The sequence below is a fragment of the Jaculus jaculus genome, chromosome 5, assembly GCF_020740685.1.
Source record: "Jaculus jaculus isolate mJacJac1 chromosome 5, mJacJac1.mat.Y.cur, whole genome shotgun sequence".
In the NCBI taxonomy this organism is placed as follows: domain Eukaryota; kingdom Metazoa; phylum Chordata; class Mammalia; order Rodentia; family Dipodidae; genus Jaculus; species Jaculus jaculus.
In genome coordinates this window covers 43,023,433-43,038,740 of record NC_059106.1, presented here as the reverse complement: position 1 = coordinate 43,038,740, position 15,308 = coordinate 43,023,433, and the positions used below count along the sequence as shown (strand labels likewise).

Genomic DNA, 15,308 nt, shown 5'->3' with positions numbered 1-15,308 from the left:
CCACCTCCCAGTTGCACATGGGCCGGGGGACACCTTTAATCTTTAGGTTTTTTGGGGAACATTTCATATCCAAATTACAGCAAGTGAATATGTGTGTGTATATATGTATATGAGGCCTCCTGATCCAAAAACCCTGTGTGCTATATAACCCACAATGCAGTGTGCAGAATGCATGGCTTTGTTAGAACAGGCTCTGTCTCTCCCTCTGAAATATTAGCCTTAGTAAGACTTTGGGCCAGGCATGGTGGCACATTCCTTTAATCCAAGAATTTGGGAAGCAGAGGTAGGAGGATCGCTGTGAGTTTGAGGCCACTCTGAGACACTATAATGAATTCCAGGTCAGCCTGAGCTAGAGTGAGACCCTACCTTGAAAAAAAAAAAAAAAAAAAGACTTTGGGGCTGGAGAGATTGCTCAGTGGTTAGAGGTGCTTGCTTGCAAAGCCTAATGGCCCAGGTTCGATTCCCTAGTTCCCAAGTAAAGCCAGATGCACAAAATGATCTATGCATCTGGAGTTCATTTGCAGAGGCTAGAGGCCCCAGTGCACTCATTCTCCCTCTCTCTCTCTCTCTCTCTCTCTCTCTCTCTCTCTCTCCCATCTCTCTTTTCCCTTCCCCCCTTTTCTCTGAGTACAAATAAAAATTTTTTAAAAAAAATCTTTTCTGGGCTGGAGAGGTGGCTTAGTAGTTAAGGCACTTGCCTGCAAAGCCAAAGGACCCAGGTTCAGTTCCATCAGGACATGGGTAAACCAGATGCACAAGGTGGCTCATGCGTCTGGAGTTCATTTGCAATGGCTGGAGACCCTGGTGTGCCTATTTGCTTTCTCCCTCAAGTAAATAAATAAAGAAATATATATATTTTAAAAGGTACAAAAAAGTCTCTTGTTGGGGGCTGTCTGTGTATTGAAAGATGTTCATAATATCCATTAACAAGTGGGCACCCAGCTGAGCTATGACATCCTGAAATACCTCTAGACACTGTCATATATCTTCCTGCGGGAGGGGGCACAAAAGCACCCTTGGTTCTCTTTCAATAAATGATTCTTACCCCACCACCACTCTGACTCTAGTCCCCAACCAGGGTAGCCCAGTGACCTCACCCTCAGCCAAGAGAGCCACTACAAACCACAGGTTTCACTGCTTTCATTTATTATTGACCACATGTTTCCATTCTGATTCCGCCGGGAAGCCTGCCTGCTCACCAAGGCCTTTGGTTTCTCAGTAGCCAGGCTTCAGCAGGCCACCCTCAAGTCCAAAGCTGAGATGTCAGACATTCAGCAGGAGGGGCTGGTGTTCCTCAACAGCTGTGTCACTGGGAGGAACTTCATAGGTGACACACAGGGAGGAGTAGAGGCAGCCAAGGAAGGACACAAGGCTGGAGAAGTACATGACGCCGTTGGCACTGCCCACAGCTGAGGTTAGGGGCCCCAGGACCAGAGAGACCAGGATCTGAGCCAGGAAGTACTGGCAGCTGAGTAGCGAGATGTCCATGCCCATACCGCGCCGTGTGCCATCCGCTCCGGATCCTGCAAACTGTCCAGGAGATGGTCATGTCAGTCAGACCTGCCATGGCCACCATTCAGGGCTGGGGATGGGGGGAGTGGATTTTCTGTGAGCCCAGGAGACCCAGGTGGAGGCACAGCAGCTTCTTATTTTTCAGTGCTAAGATGCACAGGGCTGGAGAAATGGCTTAGCGGTTAGGGTGCTTGCCTGCAAAGCCAAAGGATGCAGGCTCAATTCCTTAGGACTCACATAAGCCAGACACAAGGTGGCACATGCATCTGGAGTTCATTTGCAGTGGCTGAAGGCACCTCCCCCTACTCTCTCAAATAAAGATTAAAATTTAAAAAAATAATTAAGTAGCATTTGTGGTGCATGCCTTTAATCCCAGCAGATGCAGGAGGATCACTGTGAGTTCAAGGCCACCCTGAGACTACATGGTGAATTCCAGGTCAGCCTGGACTAGAGTGAGACCCTACCTAAAAAAAAAAAAAAAAAAAAAGCACTTGTGTCCACAGCGATGACAACTGGGAGAACCCATGAATGATGAGGCAGAAGACTGGCTTCTTCCTTACAGGCTAGGTGGCTTGGTCACTGTCCCTGCTTGAGTCTGGGGTTCTTTCCCTTCACTAAAGAAAATGCTTGGCTGCATGGCTGCACCAGTCACACTCACTTTCTCTTCGCTTTTGTCAGCTGGGGTGTTTCTGACATACCCTGAGAAGTCCTGGATACTGACTCTCGGCCTATGGCCTGGAGGTCCCGCCTCCTCCACCTCCCACAATGCATTGGGAGAGCTCTGACAATGAGCACTGTGAGGAGCAATGGCTTTTGTCGGGATCCAGCACAGTATACAATCCCTGACATGTCAGTCTGGTGTCATTCCATGGACTGCTGGAGACCAGTGTCCTAACACAGACAGGTCCCCTCTGGGACGTGGGACAGGCCGTGTCCAGCCTTGATCCACCCTGGAGGCGAGCCTGCAGAGTGTTCTGGCGCTGCTGTTCAAGTCATTGTGCATCCTGGCCAAGGCCTGGCTTGCCTGTAGCTTCCTATGGCCTTCATGGCACTGGGTGGGCCCTAAGCTTATAGCCGAAGGGCAGCCGAGAGATGAGGGAGCCTCCAGGGGTTCACTACCCATGGGGCCTAGATTGAATCTTGTCAGGGGTCTTGGGCACTCTGACCATGGAAAAAGGCAGAGATTGACGCAGCTGTTTACCCCAGTGAACAGAGCACGAGGCTCAGGGAACTGACAAGGGACAGTGACCACTGCTGAGGTACAGCGCTCGCTCAGGGCTGCCCATTTTGTGTGATGGTTGTGATGGGGGTGAGAGGTGGCCATCATAGCTGTCACCCAAAAACCCCAGGCCCTGGGCTCCTGTGGGCCAGGAAGCATCAGGAGCCCCAGCAGAACTCCCCAAAGACTCTTCGTAGCTTCCTCACATAAATCAGATTGGCCTGCCTGGGGCCAGGGAGCAATTGAAGTGCTAAATTAAAGGGATGGCAGAACCTTAGTGAGCAGTGTGATGTATTTCAATGTAAGATTCAACATTATTGCCAAAAACTTATGGGGGTGTTATGTGACCATAAAACCAGTGAGGTGCTGCAGTGCGGGGAAGCTCAGATGTCATGTCTGTCAGCATGGTGCCCATGAGTGGAGCACCAGAGGGGTGGAGTGAGAGGCTTTCTTTTGGTTCTAAAACTAGGACAATGAGTGCACAACTCCATGAGAATACAAAAGACTTTGAGGTGTGTGTTGTTTGGGAGGTGTTACTTATCTTTTTTATTTATTTGTTTTCATGAGTGTGTATGTGTGCGCATGCATGTACGCACATGCTAAGGCATGCACCACTTTGTGTCTAGCTTTATGTGGGTGCTAGGGAATTGAACCTGGGTCAGCAGGCTTTGCGAGCAAGCTCCTTTAACTGCCAAGCTATCCAGCCCTATTTTCTGAGAGAGAGAGAGAGAGAGAGAGTGTGTGTGTACGCATGCACGCGTGTGTGTGAGACACAGCCTCTTTTTTTTTGAGGTAGGGCATCCCTCTCACCCAGGCTGACCTGGAATTCACTATATAGTCTCAGGCTGGCCTTGAACTCATAGTGATCCTCCTACCTCTGTCAACTGAGTGCTGGAATTAAAGACATATGCCATCACACCTGGCTAAAAAATGATTTTTAAATTTGTATTTATTTAAGAGAGAGACAGAGAGACTGCTAGTATCTGTGGAAACAGCTGCAAAAGAACTCCAGACACATGCTGTACTTTATGAGTTTGGCTTTACATGAGTGCTGGGAAATCAAACCTAGGACAGCAGGCTTTACAAGCAATGCCTTTAACCACTGAGCTATCTCCCCAGCCCTCCCTCTTTTAAATTATTTATTTATTTATTTATTTTTGGTTTTTTGAGGTAGTCTCCCTCTAGCCCAGGCTGACCTGGAATTCACTGTGTAGCCCTGTACTGACCCCAAACTCAAAGCAATCCACCTCCCTCAATCTCCCTGCTCACCATTTACAAAAAAAAAAAAACAGGGTCTCATATAATCTAGGCTGACCTCGAACTCACTACGTAGCTGAAAATGACGTTGAATTCCTAAGCCTGGTTTATGCAGTGCTGGGGTCTGAACGAAGACCTTGTGCATGCTAAGCATACACTCTACCAACACAACCTCAGCCCTTTAAACATGAAAACTGTATGGCGAGCCAGACATGGTGGCACATGCCTTTAATTGCAGCTCTAAGGAAGGGAAGGTAAGAGGAACAGGAGTTCAAGGCCAGCCTAAGCTATATGAGACACGACATGAGTTACATGAAACAAAGAAAAGCAAAAATAAACCCAAAAAATTATCTGTAGGGGAAGTTCTATCTCAGAGCAGCTGTGAAAGAATTCATACCGAGTAAAATACAAACTTTTTTCTTTCCAAAGACAAGTATGTCTCATGTTTTCTCTCCTGCCTCCATGTAGCTTGGTGTAACATGGCCTCTGAGCTCATGTCAAAGTAAAACTTTGGTGCCTTGTTTGGGTAGGCTTTGGCATGACAGACGGAGGGAGAGAATGGAAGAGAATGGGGGCACCAGGGCCTCTGGCCACTGCATACGAACTCCAGACGCGTGTGCCACATGTGCATTTGGCTTACGTGGTACTGGAGAATCAAACCTGGGTCTTTAGGCTTTGCAGGCAAGTGCCTTAACCGCTAAGCCAGCTCTCTGGCCCTAATTCTGTGTTTTGTTTTGTTTTGAGGTAGGGTTTCACTCTGGTCCAGGCTGAACTGGAATTCGCTATGTAATCCCAGGGTGGCCTTGAACTCATGGTGATCCTCCTACCTCTGCCTCCTGAGTGCTGGGATTAAAGGTGTGCCCTACCATGCCCAGCTCCTAATTCTATTTTTGTTTTTTTATTTTAATTATTTATTTATTTGTTAGAGAGAGAGAGGGAGAGAGAATGGGTGTGCCAGGGCCTCTAGCCACTGCAAACAAACTCCAGATGCATATACCACCATGTGCATCTGGCTCACGTGGGACCTGGAGAATCGAACTGAGGTCCTTAGGCTTCACAGGCATGTGCTTTAACTGCTAAGCCATCTCTCCAGCCCTAATTCTATTTTTTAAACTCCTGCATGTCCATTGGTCTTGATCACTGAGTTCCAGGTGCTTCTGCTCTCCCTCAGATCAATTGTGTTAACAAGGGACCTGGGCACTTGACCTTGGGGGTTAAAAGAAGAGCTGGGTCTCCCGTTCCCTAGTGTCCCTGCACAGATTGGTGAATGGCCTGGAGGGAACCTGCTGGCTGTCTGGGTGGGGTGAGACCTGGGCAGGTGCAGGGTGGGGGCACACTCAGGAGGCTCCCTTCATTCAAAGCTCTGACTGCTGTCTTGGTAATCTTCATTTTCAACCAAAGGCCTGTGGCGTGCATAACCTAGGGACGTTTGTCTGGTACGGTGTCTGGGAAGCAAGGCAGAGCGGTCCTCACCTTCTTACTCTGGTAGTACTCGCAGAGCAGTGAGTAGGGCAGGGTGCAGAGCGTGGAGAACAGGATGCCATAGGTGACGCACAGGGACAGGACCACGTACAGGTTCCTGGAGAGTGTGGCCAGCCCGGTGCCCAGGCCGAAGGCGAGGTAGGCAATGAAGTAGAGGGTACGGACACTCAGACACTCTTCCAGCTTCTCCAGGATGGCTGTGGGTGGGACGGAGGCTGAGCAGGTGGCTGGGCTGCCTCCTGAGTGACTGCCCCGGGTAGACCCCTGGGTAGACCCTGAGGTAGCTAAGCCACATGCCCCAGCAGGAATGTCACATATAAAAATGACAGGACTGGAGGGATGGCTTAGCGGCTAAGGTGTTTGCCTGCAAAGCCAAAGGACTCAGGTTCGATTCTCCAGGACCAACATTAGCCAGATGCACAAGGGGACACACACATCTGGAGTTCATTTGCAGTGGCTGGAGGCCCTGGCACGCCCATTCTTTCCCTCTCTCTCTCGCCCTCTTTCTCTGTCAAACAAATAAATAAATAGATAAATAAGTAAAGCTGTAACATATTTAAACATCACCATGAGTTCAAGGCCACTACATAGTGAATTCCAGGTCAGCCTGAGCTAGAGTGAGACCCTACCTCGAAAAACCAAAATAAATAAATAAATAGGCTCTGCCATGCTTTCCTGCCACAGTGAAACTTCCCTGGAAACCGTGAGCTGAAATTAACCCTTTCCTCCCATACACTGCTTCTGGTTGGGTGCTTTGTCTCAGCAATGAGAAGGTTACTGCTATAAGGGCTTTTGGGGATTGAACTCAGGGCCTCAAACATGTTAAGTACACACACTGTACCGCACTGAACTCTACCTATAGCCCACAAATTCTTTTTTTTAAATATACCATATCTTTAAATTTTATTTATTTGCAAGCAGAGAGAGAGAGAGACAGAGAAGAGAGACAGAGACAGAGAATGGGTACGCCAGGGCCTCTAGCAAACTGCAAATGAACTCCAGGCACATGTGCCCCTTGTGCATCTGGCTTACCTGGGTCCTGGGGAATCGAACCACAAATTCTTTATTCTTTTTTTTTTTTTTTTTTTTTTTTTTTTTGGTTTTCAAGGTAGGGTCTCACTTTAGCTCAGGCTGACCTGGAATTCACTATGTAGTCTCAGGCTGGCCTTGAACTCACGGTGATCCTCCCACCTCTGCCTCCCGAGTTCTGGGATTAAAGATGTGCGCCACCACGGCCAGCTGAACCACAAATTCTTTAAGAGTCCCTCTGCCAACTACCAGAAGTAACAGCCTACAATGTGGGGGTCGCCCTCACTGAGATGAGGAAAATGAGATAAAGCAGTTGGCCTACCCCAGCCTGTAGCTTGCTTTTTTTTGTTGTTGTTGTTTGTTTGTTTTGTTTTTTCGAGGTAGGGTCTCACTTTAGCCCAGGCTGACCTGGAACTCACTATGGAGTCTCAGTGTGGCCTCGAACTCACGATGATCCTCCTACCTCTGCCTTCTGAGTGCTGGGATTAAAGGCGTGCACCACCACACCTGGCTTTGTTTTTTAACTTGTTTTGTTTTGGAAGTGTTGGGAATCAAACCCAAGGCCATGCAAGTGGCAAGCAAACTTCCAGCCACTGCATGCACCCCCAGTCCTCGTGACCTGGTCTTGTATGGCCCTGGAGCTAACAGGGACTGTGTACTTTTAAATGCCTAAGAAAAAAACCAAAGAAGATCAGTATTATTTGTGGCACCTGGAGATCCTGTGCAGCACACTCTCAGGAGGCAGGGTATCAGTTTACAGGCCAGGGCCATGCCAATTTTGTTTCATACCATCTGTGGCTGCTTTGGAGCTACAAAGCTCCAGTGAGTGGCTGCAAGAGAAGTCCCTTGGCCTCAACATCTAGAAATATCTGCTGTCTAACCTTTTGCAGAAAAAAAAAAAAAGAGAGACCCCTGAGATAAGACCTGCCCAGCTCATGCTGCCAGTCAGGCTGAATGGGGACATGGCATCATCCTGGTGTCGCTAAGGTCATCCAGGAGCACAGCCTCAGAGTCAACTCAGACTTCAGCCGCTGCCCACCCTGCAGCCTCCACACGCTTGCTTCCTCCATGCATTCCTCCTCCTCCCCTGCTTCCCTCAGGCCCTGCTGCCCTGCAGAGCCTCATGGGAAGGACAAGGGTTTTGTGGCAGGACATCTGTCTACAATTGGTCCCATGGCTTGTCCTTAGGCCCTGTCTTGCCCTTGTGTGTGGCCATCTGGTTTAGCAAGTCTAGCCATGTCCACTTTGGAGTACCCCTCTTTTTGGAGGCCTGGAGCCCACAGAATTGGTCGCTGCATCCCAGGTGCCCACCTGGGTCCTGGTCAGGGCAGCTTGGCAGGCGCAGTGATGGCGGAGGGCCGCGGCTCCTCCCTCCCCACAACTGGGACTTGCGCCAGCACTTGTAGAGATGGAACTGCCCTGTCATTCACGTTGTCTGGTGACCTGCTCACCCAAGGACCATCACTCGTGGGAGGAGCCACGCATGCGCACAGGTACCTGAGTAGAAGGCAGCACTGAAGGCGTAGATGCACATGCCCCAGCAGCCCATGGTGACACCACTGTTGTACTTCTGATATGCTTCCGATGCGTGCGGTGCTTTGGGGTCTCCCTGGAACACCACCTCACCCATGAAGTCCGTATAGAAAAGCAGCATTCCCTCGAATGAGAGCCACCCTGGAGGAAGACAGAGGCCATGACCTTGGGCCACAGAGGCTGTGGCTCTGCCCTTTCACTGAGTGCTCTTTATTTTCTTTTTAACTTTTTATTTACTTGCAGGAAGGGAGGGGGAGAGAGTGAGAGAATATGGGTGCATCAGGGCATCTTGCCACTTGCAAATGAACTCCAGATGCATGCACCACTTTGTGCATCTGGCTTTACATGGATACTGGGGAATTGAGCCCAGGCTGTCAGACTTTGCAAACAAACACCTTTAACCACTGAGTTATCTCTCTAGCTCTTAGTGCTGTTTTTTAAAAAATGTTTTTAGAGCCGGGCTTGGTGGCGCACGCCTTTAATCCCAGCACTCGGGAGGCAGAGGTAGGAGGATCGCCATGAGTTTGAGGCCACCTTCAGACAACAGAGTGGATATCCAGGTCAGCCTGAGCTAGAGTGAAACCCTACCTCGGGAAAAAAGAAAAATGTTTTTAGGGCTGGAGAGATGGTTTAGCGGTTAAGGCGCTTGTCTGTGAAGCTCAAGAACCCAGGTTTGATTCTCTAGGTCCCAAGTAAATCGGATGCACATGGTGACACATATATTTGGAGTTCGTTTGCAATGGCTAGAGGCCCTGGTGTGCTATTCTCTCCCCTACTGTCTCTAATAAATAAATACAAATAATAAAGGAAAAAAGAAAAATACCGGGTGTGCTGGCACATGCCTTTAATCCTAGCACTCAGGAAGCAGAGGTAAGAGGACTGCTGTGAGTTCAAGGCCACCCTGAGACTACATAATGAAGTCCAGGTCTGCCCAAAGTAGAGTGAGACCCTACCTTGCCGGGGGAGGAATAAAACTGGGCATGGTGGTGTACACCTTTAATCTCAGCACTCGGGAGGTAGGAGGATCAGAGTTCACGGCCTCCCTGAGACTATCCAGTGAATTCCAGATCAACATGAGTTAGAGTGAGACCCTATCTCTAAAAACCAAAAGCAAAAAAAATTTAAATGTGTTTATTTATTTGAGAACAGAGAGGAAAAACAGAGAAGGAAAGAGAAAGATGGGCACTGGGGCTTCTTGCCACTGAACACACTCTAGATGCATGTACTTTTTGTGCACTCAGGAATGAAACTCAGGTCTTCATGTTTTGTAAGCAAGGGCCTATAACCACTGAGCCATCTCTCTGGTCCCATCAGTGTTCTTACTGACCAGAAAAAATACATGATTTTGAAGCATAAATGTTGGGTGCTGAAAGGCCCAGGCGTGAGGCCTAGTAGAACTTCCTGAGTCTAGCTAAAGTTTGGCGACCTGTCTCTGGCCAGCTAGGACTCAGCAAGACACCTAATGGCTTCTGACCTGCCACTTCCACATGGCAATTGCAATTATCACTTCAATAATTACAGTTTACTATTGGCCTTTACCTCTCCCCTCCCCCCCACCCTAAAATCCCCGCCTTTGTCCCCAACATGATATAGGCAACTGCTCATAGCAATAAAGAGAGTTTTTTGTGAGTTCCTGCTTCGAAAAGACTCCTGACTCAGTGTGGTTTTTCTCCGGTGGCCAGGAGAGGTTTCTGAGTTATCGTACGTTCATCTTCCTCCTCAACCCCTAGGGAGGAACCAGCAGGCCTGGTCCTTCCCTCAGCACTACCTGTCTGCTGGCAGAAATAGCTTAGCCTGCAAAGTGCTAGATTCACAAACACAAAGACCTAAATTTGATCACCAGGATGCACAAATGTGTGGTTGAGTGGGTCCATAATCTCAGTGCTGGGAAGGTAGAGACAGGTGGATCCCTGGAACTTGCTGTCCAACTAGTCTAGACTAATTGATGAGCTTGCTGTTGGCCAATGAGAAATCCTGTCTCAAAAACAGGTTGAGGGCTGGAGAGATGGCTTAGTGGTTAAGGAACTTGCCTGCGAGGCCTAAGGACCCAGGTTCGATTCTCCAGGTCCCATGTTAGCCAGATGCACATTGTGGTGCATGCATCTGGAGTTCATTTGCAGTTGCTAGATGCCCTGGCATGCCCATTCTCTCTCTCTCTCTGCCTCTGTCTCTAATAAATAAATTTTTAAAAGCTTTTTTTTTGTTGTTGTTTTTTGAGGTAGGGTCTTACTCTAGCTCAGGCTGACATGGAATTCACTATGGAGTCTCAGGGTGGCCTCTAATTCATGGTGATCCTCCTACCTCTGCCTCTCAAGTGCTGGGATTAAAGCCATGTGTACCATGCCTGACTTATTTTTAAAAACTAAAAAAAAAAGAGGTTGAAGCTGGAGAGATGATCAGTGGTTAAGGTGCTTGCCTGCGATGCCTAAGGACCCATGTTCAACTTGCTAGGTTCCACATAAGCCAGATGCACAAGGTGACACAAGCATGCAGGGCTGCACATGTGCACAAGGTGGCACACATGTTTGGAGTTTGACTGCAGTGGCTGGAGGCCCTGGCACCCCAATTCTCTCTTTCTCTCTTGCATTAAAAAAAAAAAAGTAAAGAAAAGGTTGACAGCATTCATGAAGAACAATACTGAGATTTTTTTCCCCCCAAAGTGGGGTCTCACTGTAGCCCAGGCTGACCTGGAACTCACTCTGTAGTCCCAGGCTGTCCTCAAACTCACAGCGATCCTCCTACCTCAGCCTCCCAAGTACTGGGATTAAAGGCGTGCGCCACCACGCCCGGCTTGCTGTACCTTCTTTGTCCTCTTCAGAAGCTCAACAACTCAACAGCAAAGAGATATCAGAGGAATGAGGTGCAAGCCTGGGTTTCTCCAGTCACTTGAATGCTAAGCCCTGGGGATTTAAGAGTTATCAATAGATCTATGAAGGCGGGCAGGAGGTTGGCTTGAGTTCACATCTGATAGAAGAGGACACACTGAGAAAGTGAGGTTCATTGCATAACTGTAATGTGTCCAAGAGACCTAGTGAAGACCTAGTGTCTGGAAAAAATGGGGTGCCCTCAACTATGACACCTGTCTCCACTGGGGCACCTGAAGAAGAGCCCCCAGTGCAGCAGCCAGGCCCATGGTCCACCCGGGCTCTTATCTGGGAGGCTAAGGAAGGGGAGAAGCCCCTGGGAAGTGGTGTGGGGCTTTGAACATAAACGGTTCCCATAGCCTCAATGTTGTCATTAAGCCTCATACTCGATCGCCAGCCCATGGAGCCTTGCTGGAGGAGGCGTGTCACTGGGGGTGGACCTTGAGGTTTATTAGCCCAACCCACTGGGTGTGCAGAGCCAGCTCACTCTTGCTGTTCATTCTTCTGTGACAAGGTGTGACACCACGGCTGCCTGCTCTGCTCTGCCTTCCCTGCCCTGATGAAACTTCCTCTTGAGACTCTGAGCTGAAACAAACCCTTTCCACCCATCAGCGGCTTCTGGACGGGTGTTTTGTCCCAGCAATGAGAAAGTAACTGCTACAAGTGTCCTCTGGGATGGAGGCCCAGCTCAGACATCTGGTCCATCCTGCACCCCAACTACACCAGACACAGACAGGGTGCCACAGCGAACTCACCCAGGAAGTGGTTGACACAGAGGTTGCGCAGTGCCTTGGGCATGTTGTAGATGGTGGAGCAGAGGCGTCGCAGGGACAGGGGCTGCTCCACCTGCTCGCTGGAGCCCGTCAGCTCGCTCTCGTACTTTACGCCGTTCAGTAGGATGTTGGCCACCTGTAACGAACCAGGGACACCCTCTAAGAACGATGGGTCTGCATCCCACGAAGGCGGATGCTGTGTCGAGAAGGAAATCATAGCCACGGGGTCCGCTGTGGGAGACGCCAAGCACCAGCCACCACAGGCATGGGAGAAACGACTCTGAGGCCTCCCATCTGACACCCAGAGCAGCTCACAGTGGGAATTCATTTTGGGTGTGCCCACAGTGTGGATCCTGTGATACACAGAGTCCCTTGTAGCGTAGATGTATATTTAAAATAAAAGTCCATGGGCTGGAGAGATGGCTTAGCAGTTAAGGTGTTTGCATGTGAAGCCTAAGGACCCAGGTTCAATTCCCCAGGACCCACATAAACCAGATGCACAAGGGTGTGTATGCATCTGGAGTTCATCTGCAGTGGCTTAGAGGCCCTAGCACACCCACTCACCCTCTCTTTCTCCCCAAATAAATCATTAATTGAGAATAAGTAAAAAAGTCCAGTTCTTACCTTCTTCCCATGAGAGAAGGCCTTGAAAGACTTATTTCAAGGTGACTAGGGCAATGTATAAAACCCTCCTTGAGGCTGGGAAGATGGCTCAGCAGTTAAAGGCACTTGCTTGCAAAGCCTGCTGGCCCAGGTTCAATTCCCCAGTACCCATGTAAAGCTAGATACCCAAAGTGGTGCATGTGTCTGGAGTTTGTTTGCAGTGGCAAGGGGCTCTGGCACACCCATGCTTTCTCTATCTCTTGCAAATAAATAGATAAAATAGAAATATTAAAAACCCTCTCTGCAGGTGGGATTCCTGCCACACAGAGGACAAGGAAGCCATGCATTTGAGCCCTTAAAGGAAGTCACCATGAGGCTGAGCCACTCCATCCTCAACAGAATAGAAACCAGAGGGGGCAAGGGTTATTCCTGAGACCCAGTACAACATCTCACAGGACAGCCATCTTCTGGCTTGGTTGCCAACTCTTCTGGAATGCTTGGGCTAGCACCCAAGTTTGGAGTTGGGGTACAAACTCCAGCCTTTGAACTGATCTTTCTGGAATTGTTTGGGCATCTTAGTGGGAATAGGAGGTGGGGAGCCCACAATACTGGCTCCCAGAAGAGCCACACCAACAGTGCTCATCACCATGTCTGTATTAGAAAGACAGTTGAAATCACACCAGGCCCCCCTTGAGCTTGAATGTGTTGTGTGTACTCACATTCATGTGTGTGCGAATGTGGATGCACATACGTATGCCTGCATATGGACTGTGAAAGTGTGCACACATGTATGTATACCTGCATGTGGATGTGTGCAAATGTGCACACACATATGTATGCTTGTATGTAGATGACAGAAATCAATCTCAGGTGTCGTTCCTCGAGCACCATCCACCGTTCTTGTTTTGTTTTGAGGCTCTTGTATCATTCTATCCCAGAGTGACCTAGAATTTCCTCAGTAACTCCAGGCTGGCCTCGAGCTCACGGTGATCCTCCTACCACAGCCTCCTGCATTCTGGGAATAAAGGCATGTGCCACCATGCCCTGATCAGCCATCTTTTTTGAGACAGGGTCTCTCACTGCCCTGAAACTTTTCAAATAGGCCAGAGTGGGTGGCTAGAAATCCCAAGGGACCCTCCTGTCTGTGCTTCCCATGATGGGATTGCAAACACACAACTTTGCTCAGCATTTTTTTTTTCTTTTCTTTTAAAGTTTTTTGAGGTAGGGTCTCACTCTATCCCAGGCTGACCTGGAATTCACTCTGTAGTCTCAGAGTGACCTCGAACTCATGGTGATCCTCCTACCTCTGGGATTAAAGGCATGTACCACCATGCCCAGCTGCTCAGCTTTTTTTTTTTTAATTTTTACTTTTATTTACTTATTTATGAGAGAGAAAGAATGGGTGCATCAGGGCCCCCAGCCACTGCAAAGGAACCCCAGATATATACGCCACCATGTGGATCTGGCTTACATGGGTTCTGAGGAATCAAACCCTTAGTCCTCAGGCTTTGCAGGCAAGTGCCTTAACCGCTAAGCCATCTCTTCAGCCCTTGCCCAGCTTTTTCATGTGAGCTCTGATAACTGAACTCAGCTCCTCATGCCTGCATGGCAAGCACTTTACTCACTGAGCCATCTCCTCAGCCTGTGGCTCACAGTTTCTATGGTCTTCGGCAGCACTGGGAACAGGAGGCACCCCACTGTTGACATGGGAGAAAGAGGTGTGCTGAGATCCTCCAGTACCCTGAAGAACTCCGCCTAGAACCCGCCAATTGTGGAACAGAACAGGGCTCTCCAGTATTTACAAAGGGCCAGAGGAGCCACTAGGGTGTCATCAAAAGTGAAGACATATCAAAAGCCCTCGACATACCATGCTGGGGTTGTACACTTTCCAGACAGCAGTTTGTGGGATGTTCTCCGCCTGGACACTCATTCCTGCAAGGAGCAGCTCTGCCCTGCAGAACCCTCCCTGTGGAGGAGCAGCCTCAGTAGGAGGCAGCGGTGTCTATGGCCTGAGCAAAGGTGTCTCATCGGGTCAATGTACCTGACCTTCAAAGACGACTCCCTAGAAGGTCTGTGCAGGTTAGACACTTTCATAGCTCTCATGGCCACAGAAGCCCAGCTTCCCAATGTTGTCTCCTATAATGCTCCTGAGGCTGGCTGTGCACATGGATTACACATGCCTACTTCATTTATTTATTTTTAATTTCATTTGAGAGAGAGAGAGGAGGGGGGAGGGAGGGAGGGAGGGAGGGAGGGAGGGAGAGGGAGGGAGGATGGACAGATGCCAGAGCCTTTAGTTGCTGCAAACGAACTCCAGATGCATGTGCCACCTTGTGTATCTGGCTTACTGGGGAATTGAGCCTGGGTCCTTTGGGCTCGCTGGCAAGCACCTCGACTGCTAAGGCATCTTCCCAGCCATTACATGTCTACTTTAAATAAGAGGACAGGGGCTGTGTAGATGGCTCAGTGGTGAAAGTGTTTGCTTGCGAAGCCTGCCAGCCCGAGTTTAAATCCCAACCATCTCCCTAAAGCCAGACATATAAGAAGCGCAAAACTGGACATTGGTGGCGCATGCCTTTAATCCCAGCACTTGGGAGGCAGAGGTAGGAGAACTGTGAGTTCGAGGCCACTCAGAGACTACATAGTGAATTCCAGGTAAGCCTGGGCTAGAGTGAGACCCTACCTTGGAAAAAAAAAGGTGAGCCGGGTGTGGTGGCGCACGCCTTTAATCCAGCACTCGGGAGGCAGAGGTAGGAGGATTGCTGTGTTCGAGGCCACCATGAGCCTACATAGCGAGGTCAGCATGGACTAGTGTGAGACCCTATCTCGAAAAACAAACAAACAAAAAAAAGTGATGCAAGTGCCTGGCATTTACTTGCACCAGAAGCAAGAGACCCAGGTCCATACACACACCCACCCACATACACACACACACTTTAAAAAAAAATTTAAGTCAAACCTTTAACAATACTAGGACTGTCTTCCTTTGGTTTACAGGACCCTCATCAAGGTCACGGGTTCTGTGAGATGCAAAAC

General features: G+C 49.2%; 1 protein-coding gene across 3 annotated transcripts in view; it reads right to left on the bottom strand.

Moving 5' to 3' along the window:
• Window positions 1-1,125: 1,125 nt before the first annotated feature.
• Slc45a1 (solute carrier family 45 member 1) overlaps window positions 1,126-15,308 on the bottom strand; it is a 32,855-nt gene continuing 18,672 nt past the window's right edge. For 2 of the 3 annotated variants that reach the window (XM_045149948.1, XM_045149950.1), the window contains 4 exons: window positions 11,652-11,805; window positions 7,997-8,173; window positions 5,462-5,667; window positions 1,126-1,530 (listed from right to left, as the gene is read on the bottom strand). In XM_045149948.1, coding sequence (XP_045005883.1) covers window positions 1,264-1,530; window positions 5,462-5,667; window positions 7,997-8,173; window positions 11,652-11,805 — 804 coding nt within the window. In that variant the 3' untranslated portion in view covers window positions 1,126-1,263. The remainder of the gene's footprint in view (window positions 1,531-5,461; window positions 5,668-7,996; window positions 8,174-11,651; window positions 11,806-15,308) is intronic. The other variant, XM_045149949.1, reaches the window with a different exon arrangement.